The 19,036-nt window shown below is 55.3% G+C and overlaps 1 protein-coding gene across 4 annotated transcripts in view; it reads right to left on the bottom strand.

Annotated features, from left to right (window-relative positions):
- ITPR3 (inositol 1,4,5-trisphosphate receptor type 3) overlaps nucleotides 1–4,701 on the bottom strand; it is a 67,171-nt gene extending 62,470 nt beyond the window's left edge. For 3 of the 4 annotated variants that reach the window (XM_057554339.1, XM_057554340.1, XM_057554341.1), the window contains exons 1-2: nucleotides 4,635–4,701; nucleotides 4,282–4,427 (exon numbers count right to left, since the gene is read on the bottom strand). In XM_057554339.1, the coding sequence (XP_057410322.1) occupies nucleotides 4,282–4,427; nucleotides 4,635–4,679 (191 nt within the window). In that variant the 5' untranslated portion in view covers nucleotides 4,680–4,701. Of the gene's footprint in view, nucleotides 1–4,281; nucleotides 4,444–4,634 lie in introns of those variants that run through there. The other variant, XM_057554342.1, reaches the window with a different exon arrangement.
- Between the last annotated feature and the right edge of the window lie 14,335 nt (nucleotides 4,702–19,036).

Raw genomic sequence — 19,036 nt, 5'->3', positions numbered from 1 at the left:
ACAGAAATGAAGACCCAACACAGCCATAAATAAATAAATAAATAAATGTTTAAAAAATAAAAGAAAGAAAAAAAGAAAAAAGTATACATTTTCCAAAAAAACATGAGTTGTATGGATTGGCCTAGTGGAGGCTGAGACCCTGCCTTGGGGCACAGGACAGGGGTAAGTCCAACATCTCATTCCAGTGAAATCACCATTAAGTGAAAGCCAATGGCAGGTCTGAAATCTGCCAGTGGAATGTCGTCTGCACGGGAGGGGCAGCGCCCCCTCCTGGAATCACATGAGCCTCAGGGCCTTAAGGCACAAAGGGCCCTTAAAGACCATCTCTCCCAGCTCTCCGCTGTACAGACTGGAACAGGCTGGACTCTGTCTTGGTTACCACTGATTCCCCAGTGACTAGAACAGTGCCTGGCACATAGTAGGTGCTCATTAGATGTTTGTTGAATGACTTAATGAAGTCTGATGAAGGCTAAGAGATGGGCTCTCTGGACCAAGCGGCAGGCAGACCCAACAGCTAGGTTTCCTCACAGCCTGTCAGCCTGAGAGGGCCCTGAGAAGGGACCCCCCGCACCCCACGTACACATTAGAAGCACTGGGGAGCTTTAAAAATCCAAACCTCAGACGCCCACCCCTAGAAATGTTAATACAGTTGGTCTGACATGGGACATGGGAGCTGGAATTTTTTTTAAAGACCCACAGGGAGATTCTCGGGTGCAAACAGAGCACCTTAGAGGACAACCAGGCTGATAGAAACAGACTCTGAGAGGGAGGGCCTTGCCAAAATCACCCATCCAGTTAGTGACAAAGCAGGTCCTGACCCTGGGGACCTGGGACTTCCTCCACGTTTTCTGGGTCCTGACCTCCAATGCCCACCCTCCTGGGGAAGAAGATCCGGCTGGAAGATAGACACGGAATCCCAACGTCACTTCTGACCCTACTCCCTGTGATCACCCAGCCCTGGGTGACACAGGTCCAGAGGCCCTGAGAGCCCCCAAATGGTGCTCCAAGGCCCAGCCATGTGCAGGCAGAGGCAATCTGACAAATCTTGGGAGCTCAACTGCAAGACCCAGTTCACCTGCACTCCCCAGCTTACCCCAGTGGTCTCGGGGCCGCCCCTCTGGGCACTCAAAAGAGACCTTCTAGGAACTGGACATGAGAACCTGAGGGGCCTACCCTGCACACAGGGCCGGTTCCCCACAGCCACTGGCCAGGAGCCATAGTAAATCCTTCACCTGAAGTGGCCCTGACCTGCCGCTGCAGCCCTGGCCTCTGCTGCCTCCCACCCAGAGCGAGAGACAAGGCAGTGTCCCTGGCCATGCTCTCCTCCCAAGAACAGGTGTGGGCCTGCTTTCCCTTCCCGGCTGAGGTCTCAACCTGCTCCAGGATCCACTCCCCAGACCCCTCCCATCCTCCCAACCCAGAGTTAATGTACAATCTTCACCGGGAGCTCTAATTACGCAGGCAGCTCTAATTGGCCTCCTCCACTTGGCTCTGCAGAGCCTGGCTGGAATCTGAAGCTGCCCCAGACTCCCTCCTCCACCAATGTCCCCCATCCTTTCCACCCCCCAGCTGAGCCAGTCCCACTGTCCACCAACGTTGCCCCTGTCCTCATCAAATTCATTTTCTCCAGCCCTTACTGGGCACCTCTTGGGCACCGAGCATTGCAATCGCCTGGGAACTCAGTCAAATCAGCCTCCAGGGTTCGCAGACATGGGCACCAACAGACAGGATGAAGGCAAAGGGGACCAGAGCTGAGGATGGAGGCAGAAAGATTCCGGTGAGGCTGGAGCAGAGAGAGACTCACATAGAGCAATGCTTCTCTTTAAGGCTCCAAATCCCCTGGGGCTCAAAATGCAGATTCTGATTCAGTAGGACAGGCAGGGGTGTGAGATTCTGTATTTTCTAACAAGCTTCTTGGTGATGCTGATGCTGCTGGACCAAGGACTACACTTTGAGTAGCGATGCCTTATGGTGTTTAGAAACCATTCCTTCACTGAGTCTAGTTCTGAGAAGGTGCCCAGCACAGTGCCTGAGTGGATGAATGGGGTAATTAATCAGTCAATCCTGGCAAAGCTCCCAGTGTTAGAGGGCCCTACAGAGAAACTTTCAACTAATTGTAAAACAACACAATTAACACCCGAGAGAAATGTGTATAAAGCAGCACGAAGCACAGGGGAAAAGGGGTTAATTCTGCCGGGGTGGGGGAGGGGGGTTGGAGCTCACAAAGGAGGCCACTCTGTACCAGGTCTGAGAGGGTGGGTCAGATTTACTCAGGTGGAGACTGGCTGAAGGGCAGGGGCAACAGGAGCAAAGGTAAAGAGACCGAGACAAGACCGCAAGAGCGTGGGGAAGGTTCCAGGAATCCCAATCCAGGTGGTGCACCTGGAGTGTCAGGGTCGTGAAGGGGGTGGTGAAAAAAAAAAAACAGAAAGTGAAGTTGGGGCCAGCACATGTCAGTGCTAGAAGGCCAGGCTGGGAGGGTGGGAGTGCCAGGAGGGTGGGCGTGTATCGGCGGGAAATTGGGAGCTCCTGGAGATGTTTGCACTGGGAAGCGGCCCCTGGAGTAGAAGGGCTCTGGGCGGTCACCAGGCCCTGCCTCAGAATCAAACTGGACTGTAGGAAGCAGCTTCCTGGGGCAGGAAGGGCCAGGGTGGGAGGGAGCTGTGCTAGAAAGCAATAGAGGGAATCCCTAGTGAGGGCATGAGGCCTGTGTGGTAGGCCTTGGTTCTGTTAGATCCTCCCAGGTGCTAAAAAAGCCCCCACAGTGTGCTCAGCCCTGAGCCTGGCACTCAGAGCAACAGAGAAGATGGTCATTTCCCAAAAGCCCCCAGCATTGTTCAGACACCAGGAAGGGGGCCACCGTCTGCCCCTGCATCCCCCACGTCCCCACAGTCTCTTCTCCTTCCCTCAGCGCTATCAGACGTGTTTACTATGTGCTGGGAATGCAGCTCACCCCCATCCTCTGGTAAACTGAGCAAAACAAGTCAGATGTAGCGGGGAGGGGACGCAGGGCTGGGGAGTCCACATCTGAATGGGGAGGGGAATGAGAAGGCCTGGAGGGTGCTGAGATAAGGAGCGCAGGTATTCTGGAATTCCAAGTCAGCATCCATTCCCCGGTGGCTAAGCCAGCCCTCCAACGCTCCCGATCTTTCCCACAGGACTAAAGCTAAACTCCCAACAAGACACCAAGGGAGCCAGGTGACGCCCACCTCCCCAGCTCAGGGTGAGCCAGCCCTGGGCTCAGAGTGCCAAAGCTGTCCTCCAAAGCCCCCAGGGAGGGGGCACCTTGCAGCTGGTTGGCATCCAGATGAGGGTAGGGTCAGCAGAAGAGGGTGGGTTTACCCTAAAATAAAACGGCTGGGTGGGGTGGGGAAGATGAGACCATTTAACACAAGTCCCCAGACCGAAAATGTGACAAAGGTAACAGGCCCTGCCCTGAGGCTGGAGAGGTGGAGAAATCACTCTTACCCCCCATCGCCACCGACTCACTCAACTGCTCTCTGAAGATAAAACCCATTCGCTCTAATTCTTGCCCTGCCCTATGCCAGCTTCAGGCCTGGCTCTCTCCAGGGACTTGAATTGATTCCTTGCTTATCCAGACCCTGGGGGGTGGCGGCCAGAATTAATTAATGTTGGTAAAGCGCTCCAGAGATCCTGGGACCAGGGACCCAGAGGCGCCAGATGAGCTACTCAGGAAATTGACAGGGAGAGGCGGGGAGAAGGGGGCAGCCGGCAGGAACCTGGGACGCCTGGAAGGGGAGGGCTGCGAAGACACTCTTAGTGATGGGGGCGGGGGGGTGGGGTGCGCAGGACAGGAGAGAGCTAGGAGGAAAAGGTGCGACCCTTCAAAGGTGCGACAGGTCTGTTACTAGAGGACTCCGGGCTGAGCCTGCCCACCCCCCCACGGCTCCGCCCCACCCCAGAGTCGGTCACTTCCAGGCCCGGATGCCTTTCCCCAACTAACGCCCCAGCCACCCACCTGCCCCCGCACAGGGACCACCTGCAGAGGAAGTCTCGGCCTCCCCGCCCCTTCTGAAGAAGGGCGAGAGCGCCAGGGTAGAGGCTTCGCGAAGGGGGGCGCCTCCTGACAACTCCGGCTGGGCGCCCGACTTTACCTGGGCAAACATTTCACTTCCTTTCTCTGAAAGAAGGAGGCGAGCCGTTCCCCCGCTCCTTAAAGCTGGGGACGTCCAGGTCCTCTGTCGGCGGGAGGCAGCAGGACGCACGCAACTAGCACCAGGGCCCACCGCGCCCCCGCCCCCGCGAACTCGGCTCACTCACCCCAGAGTGCTGATGAAGCCATTGACGGAGCCCTCGGCGTACAGGGAGACGATGTCCCCGATGTGGAGGAAGCTGGACATCTCGCTCATGGCTGCGGCCCTCCGGGGAGCCTGGGCGGTGGGGGCGCCCAGGGGCGCGCGGCCAGGCTAGGTGCAGAGGGCGGAGATGACCGGGGAGGCCGAGAGGGGCGCGCCCCCACCTCGGAGCCGGGCGCTCGGCGCGGCCGGGGCGGGCTAGCAGCCCCCGGGGCGGAAGGCTGCGCGGCGCGGCCCGGGAGCCGGTGGTGGCGTCCGGGTGAGGAGGTACCCGCGTCTCGGCTCACCCGCCGCCCGCCCGGCCCGGCCCGCGCGTACCTGCAGCGTAGCAGAGCAGGAAGTCTGGGGCCGCCACACACACATGTAAATCTCGCCCGGGAGGCGGAGAAGCCACACCCCGCCCCCACCCCTCACCCGGCTGCGGCCCGCCCGCCGGCACCCACGTGCGCCGGCCCTCCTCCCGCGCCCCTAGCGCGTCCCGGCCTCCTGCCCCGCGCGATTCCGAGGGGTCTCGGGGCCCCAGCGGGCTCGCGGGACAGGTTTTCAGTTCCGGCGAGTCCCCAGCCAGACTCGCGGAACCGCCATCCCCAGGAGGCCCAGCCGTAGTTGGGGCTCTCCGCCCTCGAGGTTCCCCGAACTATCTACTCCTCGGCCCTCGGGTCGCCGAGAGCCGTGCAGCAGCCCGCGGAAGGGGGAGTCCAACGACCCCGCGGGCGCTACCTTGAGCCGCGCGCGGAGGACGTGCCTCCGAGCGCCCAGGCCGCGGTCGCCCTGCGGCCACCGCGCCGTCTCCGCGCCCAGCTGAGAGCCGTCTCGCGCCGAGAGGCGCGCTCATTCCTTCGCAGCGCAAATCGGGATTCATTTTTCTCAACGTGAAAAGCCTTTTCATTGCACAACAGAAAGTGCTCGGGCTTGGAGGGGAAATGAAGCAATGGGGTGGGTTTTGTTTTTTTCTCTCCGCATTCCTGTGTACAAAGAGATCCAACTTCCGAATCAGTTCAGCCGCTCCCTCTCCAGGAGTTGGCTCCAAAACTCCCGGCTTCTTCTTTCTTTTCTTTTAAGGGGGGGAGGGGGGCAGGAGTGAAAACTACCTTCGCTAGTTAATTGCGCACCCGAGCGCCAACAAGGACAAGGCCAGTGCCGGCCCCCTGTAAGTGACCCGCTGCGGTGTCGCCGCTGAGCTCTTGCTCACGAAGTCCTGCCCTCAAACGCACGTCCCCAGCTCGCCTACTTTCTGTTCTGTTCCCGGGTGCTTGGGTGTTTGCTTCCTAGTCCTTTATTTTTGCTTCTGGGATAAAGTGCTCACTGCCACCCCCATTCATCACGTTTACTCCCTTCCGACCCCCCACCCCACCCCAGCCTGACTTCCTGGGAAGGGGGAGGCTTGTCCCTGGGAGAAAGGGAGGAGGGGACTGAGGACTGAAGCAGGAAGGAGAAAGACCCGGGGAGGGGTGAGGCAGCGAAGAGCAGAGAGACAGCTGCTGACACGCAGGGGGAGGAAGAGAAGAGCCCCTGGGTCTGTGGCTTTTTCACAAAGACCCCTAGAATGTGGGAGAGGAGGACACCTCCGGGATTGCTGAGTTCAGTGTCTTACAGTCTTTTCACCAGGATCCACAGTAGCAAATAAGTTTTACATCAGACCAGTCGGCACCTTCATCTATATATAAGCAAAACAATAGTTTCACAAAACAATACTTACCCTTATGACCTGTGATTGCACTCTGATATTTTCTGTTCTATTTGTGTTTTGGTTTGTTTTTTAATACTGATTGTGAACCACTAAATTGCTCCAAATGGGCTGCAAATTGCAGTTGGAAAAACCTCACCCAGGCCACTCTGCCAAAAAGAGATGAGCAAAGCCCAGAGAAGGATGAACCAGACCTCTAGGTCATGCAGCCTGTTCATGGCAACTGGAGCCAGAAGCCCAGCCCTTTGACCCCCAGCTCCTGACTTCAGCCCAGTACTCTCTCCACTGCCTTAACACTGCACTGGAGCCTCAGCTGTCCATCCCTGGATCCCAGCTGGGAAGGGCCAGCCACTGGAACAGCTTCACTTGCTCCCAGAAGTCAGGCCTCCACGGCATTTCCTGCGGACAGAAGGGGAATATATGCATTTGTTCCATAAGCATTTATCAAGGGCCTACTATGTGCCGGCTTCTGCTGGGCGCCAGGCTCTGATCAAGCCACTGGCCTCAGCCCAATTGACTGTCCCCTTCCCCAGACAGGGATGACGAAGAGAAATGTGCTGGAAACACCCCTCCAGTGGCTTCACTCTGCACACGTGCCTTCCTTGCCCCAGCCATATCCAGGGGTCCATGTCCTTCCTCTCCTAAGATTCAAATGGATGGGGACTTCCCTGGTGGCACAGTGGTTAAGAATCCGCCCGCCAATGCAGGGGACACAGGTTCGAGCCCTGGTCCGGGAAGATCTCACATGCCACGGAGCAACTAGGCCCGTGTGCCACAACTACTGATCCTGTGCTCTAGAGCCCGTGAGCCACAACTACTGAGCCTGAGCTCTGGAGCCCGTGAGCCACAACTACTGAGCCCCCATGCCACAACTACTGAAGCCCACGCACCTAGAGTCCGTGCTCCGCAACAAGAGAAGCCACCGCAATGAGAAGCCCGCGCACTGCAACAAAGAGTAGCCCCAGCTCACCGCAAGTAGAGAAAGCCCAGGCGCAGCAACGAAGACCCAACGCAGCCAAAAATAATAATTAAAAAAAAAAAAGATTTAAATGGATGGTTCCATAACTCAGGCAAGGTCTTACAGCCAGGAAGTGGAGGTCAGGCCTATGTTGCCAAAAGCACATGCTGCTGGTTCACCCTCCACCCCCAGATCGGGAGTGCTCTGAGCCTCTGCCCCTCCACCAACCAGAAGGACTCAGAGGAGGGGAACAGAACTGTCATCCAACTGAGAAACCCTGGTAGGGATGCCCCTGGCAGCCTCCTACCACACACACTGCTTCTGTGTATTCCTCTGAACCACGACATCCATGCTGTGTTCCCAGAGGAGCCACCCCTGGGCTCTAGACCCCTGGTCACCTGCCTCTGCAAAATCAATTCCACTGTAAGTGCTTTTATGTATCTGGGTTCTGAGTTAGAGTTTGTTTAAAGAAAGGTTCAGTTGGTCAAAAAAATAATGATAAAATTTAAGAAACTGATGATACAGCTCCAGTGAGTTCACTGTCCTGCTCCCCTGCTTGAAACCTTCCTGCATTTCCTCATCACCCACAGAATCAAGCCTACAGGCCTTAGCTCAACACACCAGACCCTGTCTGTCCCCACCCCTCCCCACTCCGGCACCCTCGGCAGACACAAAGGTCACTCCTCAAGAACCGTGCTGTGGGGCTTCCCTGGTAGCGCAGTGGTTGAGAATCTGCCTGCCAATGCAGGGGACACGGGTTCGAGCCCTGGTCTGGGAAGATCCCACATGCCGCGGAGCAACTGGGCCCGTGAGCCACAACTACTGAGCCTGCGCGTCTAGAGCTTGTGCTCTGCAACAAGAGAGGCCGTGACAGTGAGAGGCCTGCGCACCACGATGAAGAGTGGCCCCCGCTCGCCGCAACTAGAGAAAGCCCTCGCACAGAAACGAAGACCCAACACAGCCATAAATAAATTAATTAATTAATTAATTTTAAAAAAAATTAAGAACTGTTAAAAAAAAAAGTATTAAAAAAAAAAAAAACCATGCTGTGAACTGCGCAGGCTTTGACTCTCATAGGCCTGGGTTAGAGGCCCAGCTCTGCCATTTTTCCAGAGGCAATTCTCTCAGCCTCCATTTCCATCTGTTAAAGCCCTCTGTTTGCTTGTCTGTTAAATGGGGAGAATATTATACCAACATGTGGGGGAAGTGGGATAAAGCCATCAGCACAGCATCCCCCAGTTAAGAAGAACTGAGTATGTTCAACCTCATTTCCCTAGGACCACATCCAGTCTCACCTCTGTAGCTGGGCTGCTGGGGTTCCCTCCATCACCCCCCTCTTTCTATTCCCATGGTCAGAATAAAGTCTCCTTCCCTGATGTCCTGGAGCAGCAATCTTTTAAGTCTTATTATGAAATACTTTTAGAAATACTATTAAATTTAAAATAATATATCAAAAATATAGTGAGCGCCCTGTACCTTTCCTCCAACTTTGTCAAATCTTAATATTTGGCAAAATTTGGTTCCAGTATATATATTTTTAAACTAAACCTTAAAAATTCAGTTAAAAAGTGAAAAAAAAATTCATTTGAAGTTCCTTATGGATGCCTCCCAACTACACTTTCCTCCAGGAAGAACCACTGTCCTGATTTATGCTTGTACCAGGTACAGATGTATCCATAAACAATGTACCCTATCACTCTTCAGGTTTTTTACCTTTTATATAAATAGTATCACCCCGTGTGTATCCTTTGGTACTTGGAGCAGAGGTGTGACAGTCCACTTCCTGACCACATCACAATTTGTTTACCTATTTGGTCGGTGACCATGAAAGCCCTATCTAGGTTTTGGCTATTACAACTACCTTGCAGTGAACATTCTTGTCTCCTTGTGCAAACACATGAGTGTCTCTAGGGCAGAGTGTTTCAAACTATGGATTCAGATGTATTCGTGGGTCATGAAATTAAGTGAGTGGGTAAAGATCAGCATTTTTTTAAATTAATTAATTAATTAATTTTTGGCTGCATTGGGTCTTTTGTTTTTTTTGGCTGCGTTGGGTCTTTGTTGCTGCGCCCAGGCTTTCTCTAGTTGCGGCGAGCGGGGGCTACTCTTCGTTGTGGTGTGCGGGCTTCTCATTGTGGTGGCTTCTCTTGTTGCAGAGCACGGGCTCTAGGCACGCGGGCCTCAGTAGTTGTGGCTTATGGGCTCCAGAGCTCAGGCTCAGTAGTTGTGGCTCATGGGCTCCAGAGCTCAGGCTCAGTAGTTGTGGCGCACCAGATTAGTTGCTCCGCGGCATGTAGGATCTTCCCGAGCCAGGTCTTGAACCCGTGTCCCCTGCATTGGCAGGCGGATGCTTAACCACTGTGCCACCAGGGAAGCCCCAAGATCAGCAATTTTTAAAACTCAAAATTGATTAGAGGGACTTCCCTGGCAGTCCAGTGGTTTTTCCCTGTGTGCAAAAAAAAAAAAATTGATTAGAAAATAATGTGCATCACATGTCACTGGAGTCACCATTAGGGTGAAAGATGTGTGTGGCACATTCTGGATCACAGTTCATGCTTATTGAGGATACCTGTCCAAAAGTTTGAAAAACTCTACTCCAGAGAGAGAACTTAGAAAGTGGACTTGCTGGATCACAGGGAAGGTGCATGGTCAACTTCCTAGGAATCGCCAAATTATGCTCCAAAGTGGCCCTTCTACGTCACCCTCTCACCGGCCACTTTAAGTATGCCCACTGAGCCATGCCCTCACCAACACTTGCTAGTGTCAGGCTTTTTAGCCTGGAATTTCTCTGTATCCCCAGTATCAGAGAACATATCATGAGCCATCTTGAATTGTAATGATCTCTCTCCTTTTTGGCCTCCCCTTCTAGACCATGAATTCCTGGATGGAGGAGGCTGTGTCCATTTCACTTTGTGTCTCCAGACCAGGCCGGACATATCATAAGTGCTCACTAAATCTGAGTGTAATTGAACTGTCAAGGAGCAGGAAGATGGGGAAAGTATATAAATTATACCAGGGGATAAAGGGAGACTGTGGGAGCCCCAGCTTGGGGTATCGGACACCTGGGTCCCCAGGTGGGAGGTGGGAGCTTCCAGGGGTGCTCTAAGCAGTTGGAAAGGAGAACCGATGGGCCGCACCCCTCCTGAGTGGCTTGAGTAGGATGCTCTTAAGCTGGGGCCGAGTTCAGGCCCAGGAAGGAGGCCACCACCATCCTCATGGCAACTGGTTCAGGCCCCAACCTCCATGACTGGGTACCCCCAGCACCCCCTCCCAAGGGGGGCCTCTTCTAGAGGGAAAACAGAGGGGATGGGACACTCTGGTCAGAAATTCCAAACTCAGGATTCCCAGGGAGCCAGTGACTGCAGGGGTCCCCAGGAGGGGGAACTGAGGGGCAGGGACTGGATTGTGGGAAAATTCCTTTTCACTGTATCTCTTTTTTCAACTTTTGAATTTTGGACTGTGTGGATGTTTAACCTATAACCAAAACTAAAGAGGTTCAAAGTCTCACTCCCCAAGCTCCAAGTGCCTGCAGGAAGACCTACAGGAAACCCACCCCTATTCTCCATCCAACCCAGACCTGAGGGGTCAAGGGGGATGGTGCTCAGACCCTCCCCCTGGAATCAGAGGGAACTTTGTGTGTGTTGGGGGCAGGGGCGATAAAACAACTGGGGGGGGGCTGCCAGCTCTGAATCCTAGGCCCCCTTCACCAGCATGCTCCCCTGCCTCCCCACCACCACACCTGCCTTCTGGAGACTTCTCCCCAGCTCTGCTGTGTGACTTTGCAGAGGGTACAGACCTCTCTGGGTCTCCGGTTCCTTCTTGTAACCAGAGTTCACATCACCTTCCCAGATTTCACCCTTGGCACTGACTGTTCTTTGAGCTCTTTCTGGCCCTCCCTGTCTGGGATTGGGAGGGGCAGGAACGCCACCTCCATGCTAGCTGTGTCATCTCATGGTTTGGGGCAGATAACAGGGAGTTCGCAGGGCTTCCTCGGCCCCTTGCTCCTGATGTGGCAGCAGGGCCAGGAGGGGAGGGGTGGATTCAGGCCAGAAGGGCGATTCAGTGCTGCAGCCACCCTGCCCGCTGCCGGGGTTCCCAGAGAATTCCTTCCCCATGCCATAAGCTGCCCTGGGCGGGCGCCTCAGCCCCCAGCAAGCACTCAGCCACAGCCAGGGCTGCCGGCCCCGCCAGCCTGCACTCCCACTCCCATACACACACACACACACACACACACACACACACACACACAGTCACCCTCCCAGGGAGTCTGAAAGGAGACAGACCTTGTTCTGTTGGCCTTCCCCCCACCCCACCTCCCAGTCATCAATGCCATATCTATTTATTTCAGACACTCGCTGACCACTGACCACATGCAAGGGCCTGGAGAGGAAAGGGACCAGAGGAATGTAGCCAGCTAACCTGAACACGTGGTCCCGGCCTGGTGAAGAAAGAGATCAAAGAATCTGCTGCTGCCCTTCCCACTGGTCGCAGAAGAAAGAGTGATCCCCTCCCACTGCTAATTTTGGCCTCTTAAGAGGGAAACCTCCTGGTTCTGGAGTCCTGAATCCAAGGGGCCCGACCCCAGGTCTTTCCTCTTCCTCTGCGCAGAGGTGTCGGCTGGCGGGTAAGGTGACCCCATCCTGGGCACCTTCACAAACAGTGAAAAGCAGAAGTCCTGGAGCAAGACCACAGAGTGCAGGCTCCAAGCGCTCTATAGAGAAGCTGCCCCGCCTCTCTGGGCCTCAGTGTCCTTGTGTGTAAAATAAGAATAGAGAGCTGTGTTGGTGAGATCCTGGCAGGAAACTGGCAACGTATTCTCAGTGGGTGATTAAAGGGAGGTTAATGAATGGATGAAATTGCAGAGGTGTGGGCGGGGCTAAGGGCCCCAGCCAGGGGTGATGCAGTGCCTGGAGCTAGGAACTGCAGAGAGCTGTTACCACCAGTCCAGTCCCAAAAAGGAGCCAATGGAGCAAACACCAAACCTCTCTCCCATCCTGCCCTCCAGTCTCTTTCCAGTGCTTCCCATTGGCTCAGAGGACAAGGGAGCCTGGGTAATTCAGGCCATAGAGGTCAGCCTCCCAGGACACAGAGCAAGCACAGAAGAGCGGACAGTGGATCCGGCAGGGTGAATGGAGAATATCTAACATAAGTAACTACTTTGTAAAACATTTAGCTTGAGCAGCAAATATTCTCTATAACTGTCTTCGTTGGCATAGTCCTCAGGGTTCTCAATAAAGAGAAGTGCTTGTAGATCTAAAGAAGTGACAATCTAATAATGGAATTTTGTTTTATAGGATGACCAAGGAGGGAACATTTATGAGACAGAAGATTTTATCGAGATTTCCACAAAGCTGACCTCTGAGTCCCCTCCCCAATAGAGTAATCAGCTATTGAGTACCCACTGGCCAGGAGGAAGTACAGGGGGCTGGGCTGGCCTGCATGTGCCTTCCCCACACCCCCCACACCCCCCACACCCCCCATTCTAAGTCAGAGTTGAACAGTGGTGGAGGTTCCAGTGGAGGCTGTCTGATTACAGTTCCCAGTCGCCCTCTGAGGTTACCCCCATCCTGATGCCCAGGTCAGGACCTTGGCAGGAGCCCTGGAGAAGAGGGAGGACTCTGGCAATTCTGTCTCTTTCCACACTCAGGAGGGGGACCCTGCCCCGTGAGGGGAAGCTGCACAGGCCTCTACACCTCACCTGCCAACAAGGGAGGCAGGTTTGGAGGAGGGGGAACATCAGCATGGTGATCCTGTTGAGAAAGGGGACCAGAATGAAAACCTCCCCAGGGCCAGGGCCAGGCAGGAGCAGCCTTTGTCTGGCAGGAGACGAACAGGATGATGTCAAGTCCACCTGGGCTGGGCCCTGGCCTCCAGCTGCGCCCCACGCCCACCTTGGCAGGACTGAGGCCTGCAAGCCTGGGCTGCCCGGCCACAACTTGGAATGGCTGAGGGTTTCACCCAGCAGACAGGACCTGCTCCTACACCAGGTTTGCCAGCCTTTGTTTCTGGATCATTCAGAAGGAAGGATTCGTGCAGAGGGGGGTGTGCCATGCCCTTCGGAGGGGGTAGGGAGGGGTCATGGTCAAGGCACTCCGCTCCTGGGGGAGAGGGAGAAAAAGGCCTGCTGTTTGCCCGGGAGCTGAACAGACACTGGGGCCCTTGTCCTGGGGCAGTGGGGGAGGCTGCTGGCCAGATGCAGAGCAGTGGGGGAGGGGGGGAGGGATTCCAGGGCCCAGCTATCAACCTCTTCCTCCCACTCCCCCACCCAGCTCCCTGGCCTGGCGGGCAAGAAGACAGGAGACTTACTGAGACCTGGTAAAGCCCAGCCCCCATTACCACCCAGACACAGAACCTCCGAAGGCAGCCCTGGTGCTGAGCAAGGTACTGCCTTCCTGAGGCCCGGATGCTGCAGAAACCCACTGAGCCTGGGCCCTCGAAGCTGGGCAGGCTTCTCTCTGGAAGGGGCTCTCCTGGTTGACCGTGAATAAACCCGGCCTCAGACCTTCAGGGCAGCGTTCTGGTGAAGAGGGCTGCATCCGGCCACCTGACAAACATTGATGGAATCTGTGCTGTGTGCGGGGGCCCTTTACAGGGCAGGAGGTCAAGGGCTCCCCTGCCCCAGCAGACCCTTGACCAACAGGGGTTGGGCCCAGCTGAACCAACCTCAGCAGCTCCCTCCTCTGGCTGGCACTGCTGTTGTTCTAGGCCCTCTTTCTAAGCGTAGCCACTCCCAGGAGTTGCCCCCAGCTCATCAGCCGGCCCTCAGTACTTTCCCAGGGTTGGCTGGGGGAGCAGAGAGGAAGGCCCCCCAAGGCTAGGTGCCTGGAACAGGAACCCCAAAGGGAAACGGTAGCAACCACTCACTGCCGGCACCTGGTTCCCACCCCTAGGTGGCGCTCTGGCTGCATTAGTGCACCCAGCCTGCCCTCAGCCCTGTCCCCATTTTATTACTGAGGGGGAAACGGAGGCTCACAGGGCTGAGGGTCTAGACAATCAAACAGCTAACGGATGAGGAAGGGAAATTCTGTTACCTAACAGGTCGGTGAAGGTTGTATGGCTACAAAGGTGTCTCCATTTTGCAGGTAAAGAAAGCTCAGGGAGGTGAAGGGACTTGCACAATGTCACACAGCCAATAAGTGACATGAGGTGGGACTCAAACTCAGGCCTGCCTGACCCCAGAGCCTGTGTCTTCCTCTTCACCCTGAAGAAGGGTCACAGACAGGGAACCTGGGAGGGGAATTTGTTCACTCAGGAGTTATGCCCGGCAGAGGACTGTTCCTTTGCCCTCGCAGACCCTGCCCCGAATTCCTCCTTGGTGGTGGCCGGGGGGACCCTCTCAGCTGGCACAGGGACCCCACCAAGGCCTGTGCCTCCAGCCTCCACCTCCGGCTGCCACCTAGTTCTTTCCTGACTCCACCTTCCAGTGGGGCCTGGCCTGGCTCCCTCCATCCTGAGCCAGGTGGGCCTCCTTGCCCAGGACAGGTTGCCTCTGGGCACCACAGTCTGTGGTCCACGCACAGGCTGCACCTGCCCTGATTCCGGCAGATTCCAGCGCCAACTACCACGATTCATTAGCTCCACCTTTGTCCCGACAGACAAAATGCACAGCAGGAGGGAAATTGGTTCGACAGCAGGGAGGACCTCCAGGTTGTCAGGGATGGGAGATTCGGGGATTGGGTGCCAGAGGAGGTGGGGCTCTTTAAAAGAGGAATATGCTAGGCTGCCTGAGTGAGAATCCAAATTCAAGGGTTCCAGACAAATTAACTTCCTTTGGCTCCTCCAGCTTCCTCCCCTCGAGGCCCAAGCGCTGGGAGTGGGAGCTGGAAGGTTGCCTCCAGAACCTGTTCAGACCTGTAACCAGGACCACACCCACAGTGCACACTGGTCCCATTCAGAGGCAGTAGGAATTAGCACTTAGTGAACACTTACTATGGTCCCTTTATGTCTCTATCAGCTCATGTAATCTTCGAATAGCCCGAAGAGGGCTACGGTCATTATGGTCATTATGTCCACTTGACAGAAAAGGAAACCGAGGCCCAAGGCCTTTTCCAGGACTCTCCATCTTCCCAATGTCTGTTCCTCCTTCAAGGCTCAGCTTAAATGCCCCCCTTTGTGCCAAGGACCTCTGTCCTCTGCGGGGCTGTCCACGCACAAGGACCAAGGCTAATCGGAGCCCAGGCTCTCCAGGCCGACCTGCCACTTCCTAGTTCTTGACCGTGAACAAACGACTTCCCTAAACCTGTTTCCTTATATGTCAAATGGGGATAATAAAGCACCAGCCACAGAGGACGGTGGTGAGCGTTCAACGAGATAACACACATTGTGCCCTATAACCAGACCCTGGCACAGAGGGGGTGCTTAACAGAGGCAGGTTTTCACTGCTGGTTTTATTATGTACACTTTCTTATTGGCACCTCGCCATCCTAACTCTGTTGATTTCACCTCTCAGGCCCGATTGTAAGTTCACTGAGGACTCATCTCAACATCTCTGTCTTGCTTTGGGTTACCCAGGATGCAGACCCTGAGTTCAGGGACACATACCTGAATGGAGGTGACCAAAGTGAACTCCAGTTAGAGGGTTGGAGAAGTGAGGCCGGGAAGGGACAGATGCCAGTCACGGAGATATTGTCTACCAGTTCCCACTGTGGAGCCCAGTCCCTCTGGGGAGCTCGGGGAGCCGGGTCCGTCTCTGATGTACCCTTCTCACCCCGTCAACCTCAAACCCCAGCCATGTCCCAGACCCCAGCTTTCTGCAGCTCTGAGCCCTGGTGACGGGCTAGCGTGTGCTCATCCAGCTCCGGCCTTGTTCAGCTAACAGATTGGGGCAGGAGTCCAGGCCTTGGAGACAGGGGTTCCAGGGGCTGAGAGCAGAGCCTGGTTGAGGGCCAGCATGGGCACAAAGATGGGCACCAGGGACACCCTGGTCCTGGCTAAACAGGAGGGACCGACCAGGGTGGAGGTGCCGCCCAGAGGCTCATCTGTCAGATGCTTGGCTGGTCACTGCAGGGTAAGTCAAGCGCTTCCTCGGGAGAGAGCCTGCCTCAGCTCCCACTTTGCATTCTCAGAGCCCAGGCCGCCATCTCTGAGGGCTTTGAGTCCAGACCAGGAGGGGTTCAGCCTGAGAGACAAGGTAGGAAGAGAACTAAGAGAAGAATTGGGAAAGGTTTGGGGACAATGTTCTGATTACTATTGCTACCTAACAAATTTTCCAAAGCCTGGTTGTGTGAAACAACAGCCATTTCATTTTACTCACAGTTTCGTGGGTCAGGAATTCGGAAGGGCCTGGCTAGGTGGTTGCTGCCGGGGGTCTGTCGTGTGATTGCTGTGGGGGTCAGACGCTGGCTGGGGCTGGAGTCATCTGAAGACGCAACTGAGCTGTGCGTGCACGATGGCTGCTCCCTGCGCGGCCGGCAGGTGGTGCTGTCATGGCGGGGGGGGTGGAGCTCAGCTGGGGCTGTGGATGAGACCGACTCCATGTGGCCTCCGACTTCTTACATGGGGGCTGGTTTATCCCAGAGCAAGTGTCCTGTGTGGCCTTTTCTAACGTAGCCTCTGCAGTCATATAGCATCACTCCCACAGTACTTTATGACGGAGGCAGTCATAGCCCTCCAAGATCCAAGGGGAGAATGACACAGATCCCTTTTCCCTGGGGATGTTGGGCCCATGTTTTAAAACTAGCACAGGTGGACTTACCTGGTGGCGCAGTGGTTAAAAATCCGCCTGCCAATGCAGGGGACACCGGTTCGAGCCCTGGTCCGGGAAGATCCCACATGCCGGGAAGCAACAAAGCCCGTGTGCCACAACTACTGAGCCTGCGCTCTGGAGACTGCGAGCCGCAACTACTGAGCCCGCGTGCCACAACTACTGAAGCCCACGCGCCCTAGAGCCCGTGCTCTTCAACAAGAGAAGCCACCGCAATGAGAAGCCCACACACCGCAATGAAGAGTAGCCCCCGCTCGCCACAACTAGAGAAAGCCCGTGCGCAGCAATGAAGACCCAACGCAGCCAAAAATAAATAAATAAATATATTAAAATAAATTAATTAATTAATTTAAAAGGTTGCTAAGAAAAAAAAAAACTAGCACAGGTGACATCTCAGAACGGGTCTCTCTCCCTGTACTACCTGGGATCTCACAGGTTACAGGCCCTGGGGGACACCAAGAGACCTCAAGCCAGCACCCATCTTACAGATTCAAAGACTTGGACCCCAAGAATGTAGAGCCTGGCCCTCAGCACCTGCCTCGGTCCCATCTTGGCCGCCTGTGACAGTGAAGTCCAGGGAGCCCTCAGGCCCTGAGGCCCAGGGTGGGTCAGCAACCTAGAGAGGTGTGTGGGGGGCATGGGTACATGTGCCCGAGGGGTATTTGAGTGTGTGCGTGTGTGTGCAAGGACTCACGCATGTGGCTGGATGTGGGAGGGTTACCCTACCCCCTAGAAGATACTGTGCTCCGTCACCAAACTCCCCTCCCCGAGGACCCAGTTTGTGCAGGGATGGGAAAGTTGAGGCAGGACCACGGGGAGGAAAGGGGGAGGGAGGGGCTGAGCAAGAAGGAGGCCCTGGGCTGCGAGGGGCTGGGAGTCTGGTCCTGGGGTCTCAGGTTCAGGGCTCTCAAGAAGCTGGTGACAGTCAATCATCAGAAACCATTGACAGCTTCCTTTTGGCACCATCAACCATGGAAACACCTGCAGAGATGGGGGGAGGGGGGCTTGAGGGGATCAGGGAAGTAGGATAAACCCATCATCTCCAGCTCCTCCCCGAGTCAAGAAGTAAAATATCCCTTCAGCACCCCACCTGTCCCCACTGTCCCCAGGGCAAGGTGCCCAAGGCAGGCCAGCGCCCCACGTGTGGCAGCCTGTTACCCAGTCTCTGCCATTCCTCAGCCATCCCCACTAGGAACCCTTGTTCACAGCTGTGCTCCCAACAGGCTCGCAAGAGAGATTTGTTGAATGAATGAGAATGAGGAGCGGGTGCGAGCTTGGGGTTGGTGGTGGGCAGGGGTCTGCCCGGCCGCTGCCCTTGCTCCTCTGCTGGGCCTCTGGGCAGGGCGGCTGCTGCAGCGGCCCCGTGCCCACTCCAGAGGCCCACCCAGGCCCTCAGGCACTTCCTAAGCAGCAGGACATGGCCTGCCCTGAGTGCCCCTGGAAGGAGGCAGCTTATCAGACGGGAAAGGGCACTTCGTTCAGGCCTGGTCATCTGCCCGGACTGGGGGTGGTGTGTTCAGGGCGTGGCAGGTAGAGCATGGCACTGCCTGCAGGAGGATCCCAGCGAGTAGATGCGGGTGGAAGGCCTGGGGAGGGCAGATGAACACGGCTCCGTGCCCCAGACTGTGCCCGGACCTCGGCCCTTCCAGAGGTCCACTTGGGCCCTCCCTTTCCCTCCACAATTCTACATTCTCTCCATTCCCTTCCTACCTCTCCGAGTCCTGGTGGGGCTTTTTATTCACTCTGTTCATTCACTTAAGTAATGTTTAAGGGTATTTGGAAGGTACTAGTAAGGTCCTAGGCCCTGGGGACACAGCAGCAAACAAAACAGGCAACAGTGCCTGCCCTCGTGAGGCTCACGTTCCAGTTGAGAGACCATAAGCCCATAAACAAACTAAATACATGATGTGTTAGATGATGAAAGTGCTCTTAAGAAAAATAAAGCAGGGGAGGGGCACAAGGAGAGAGCCAGTTGGAAGAGATAGTTTTTTGTTTTTTGTTTTTTTACATAGGGTGGTTAAGAAATATCCCCCAAGAAGGTGACAGCTGACAGCTAAGGAAAGACCTCAAGGACGTGAGGAAGGGAGTCATGTAAATTCCTAGGGGCAGAGAAACAACACAGAGGGAACAGCAAGTGCCAAGGCCCTGAGGCAGGAGTAGACTGAGTGTGTGCAAGGAACAGCAAAGATGCCAGCGTGGCCAGAGCACACAGAGAAAGAAGCAGGGCAGCAGGAGATGGGGTTGGAGATGCAAAAGGACCGGGTGGTGAGGGGCCTTGTCAGCCCTTGGAAGGACTTGGCTCTTACTTGGGCGATGGGGATTCAGTGCAGGGCTTTAAACGGAGGATTTTTGTTTTATTTTTATTATTATTA

The sequence above is a fragment of the Balaenoptera acutorostrata genome, chromosome 10 (genome assembly GCF_949987535.1).
Source record: "Balaenoptera acutorostrata chromosome 10, mBalAcu1.1, whole genome shotgun sequence".
NCBI classification, from domain to species: domain Eukaryota; kingdom Metazoa; phylum Chordata; class Mammalia; order Artiodactyla; family Balaenopteridae; genus Balaenoptera; species Balaenoptera acutorostrata.
Note: the sequence above shows the minus strand (reverse complement) of the source record. Positions and strands in the feature narration are given on the sequence as shown.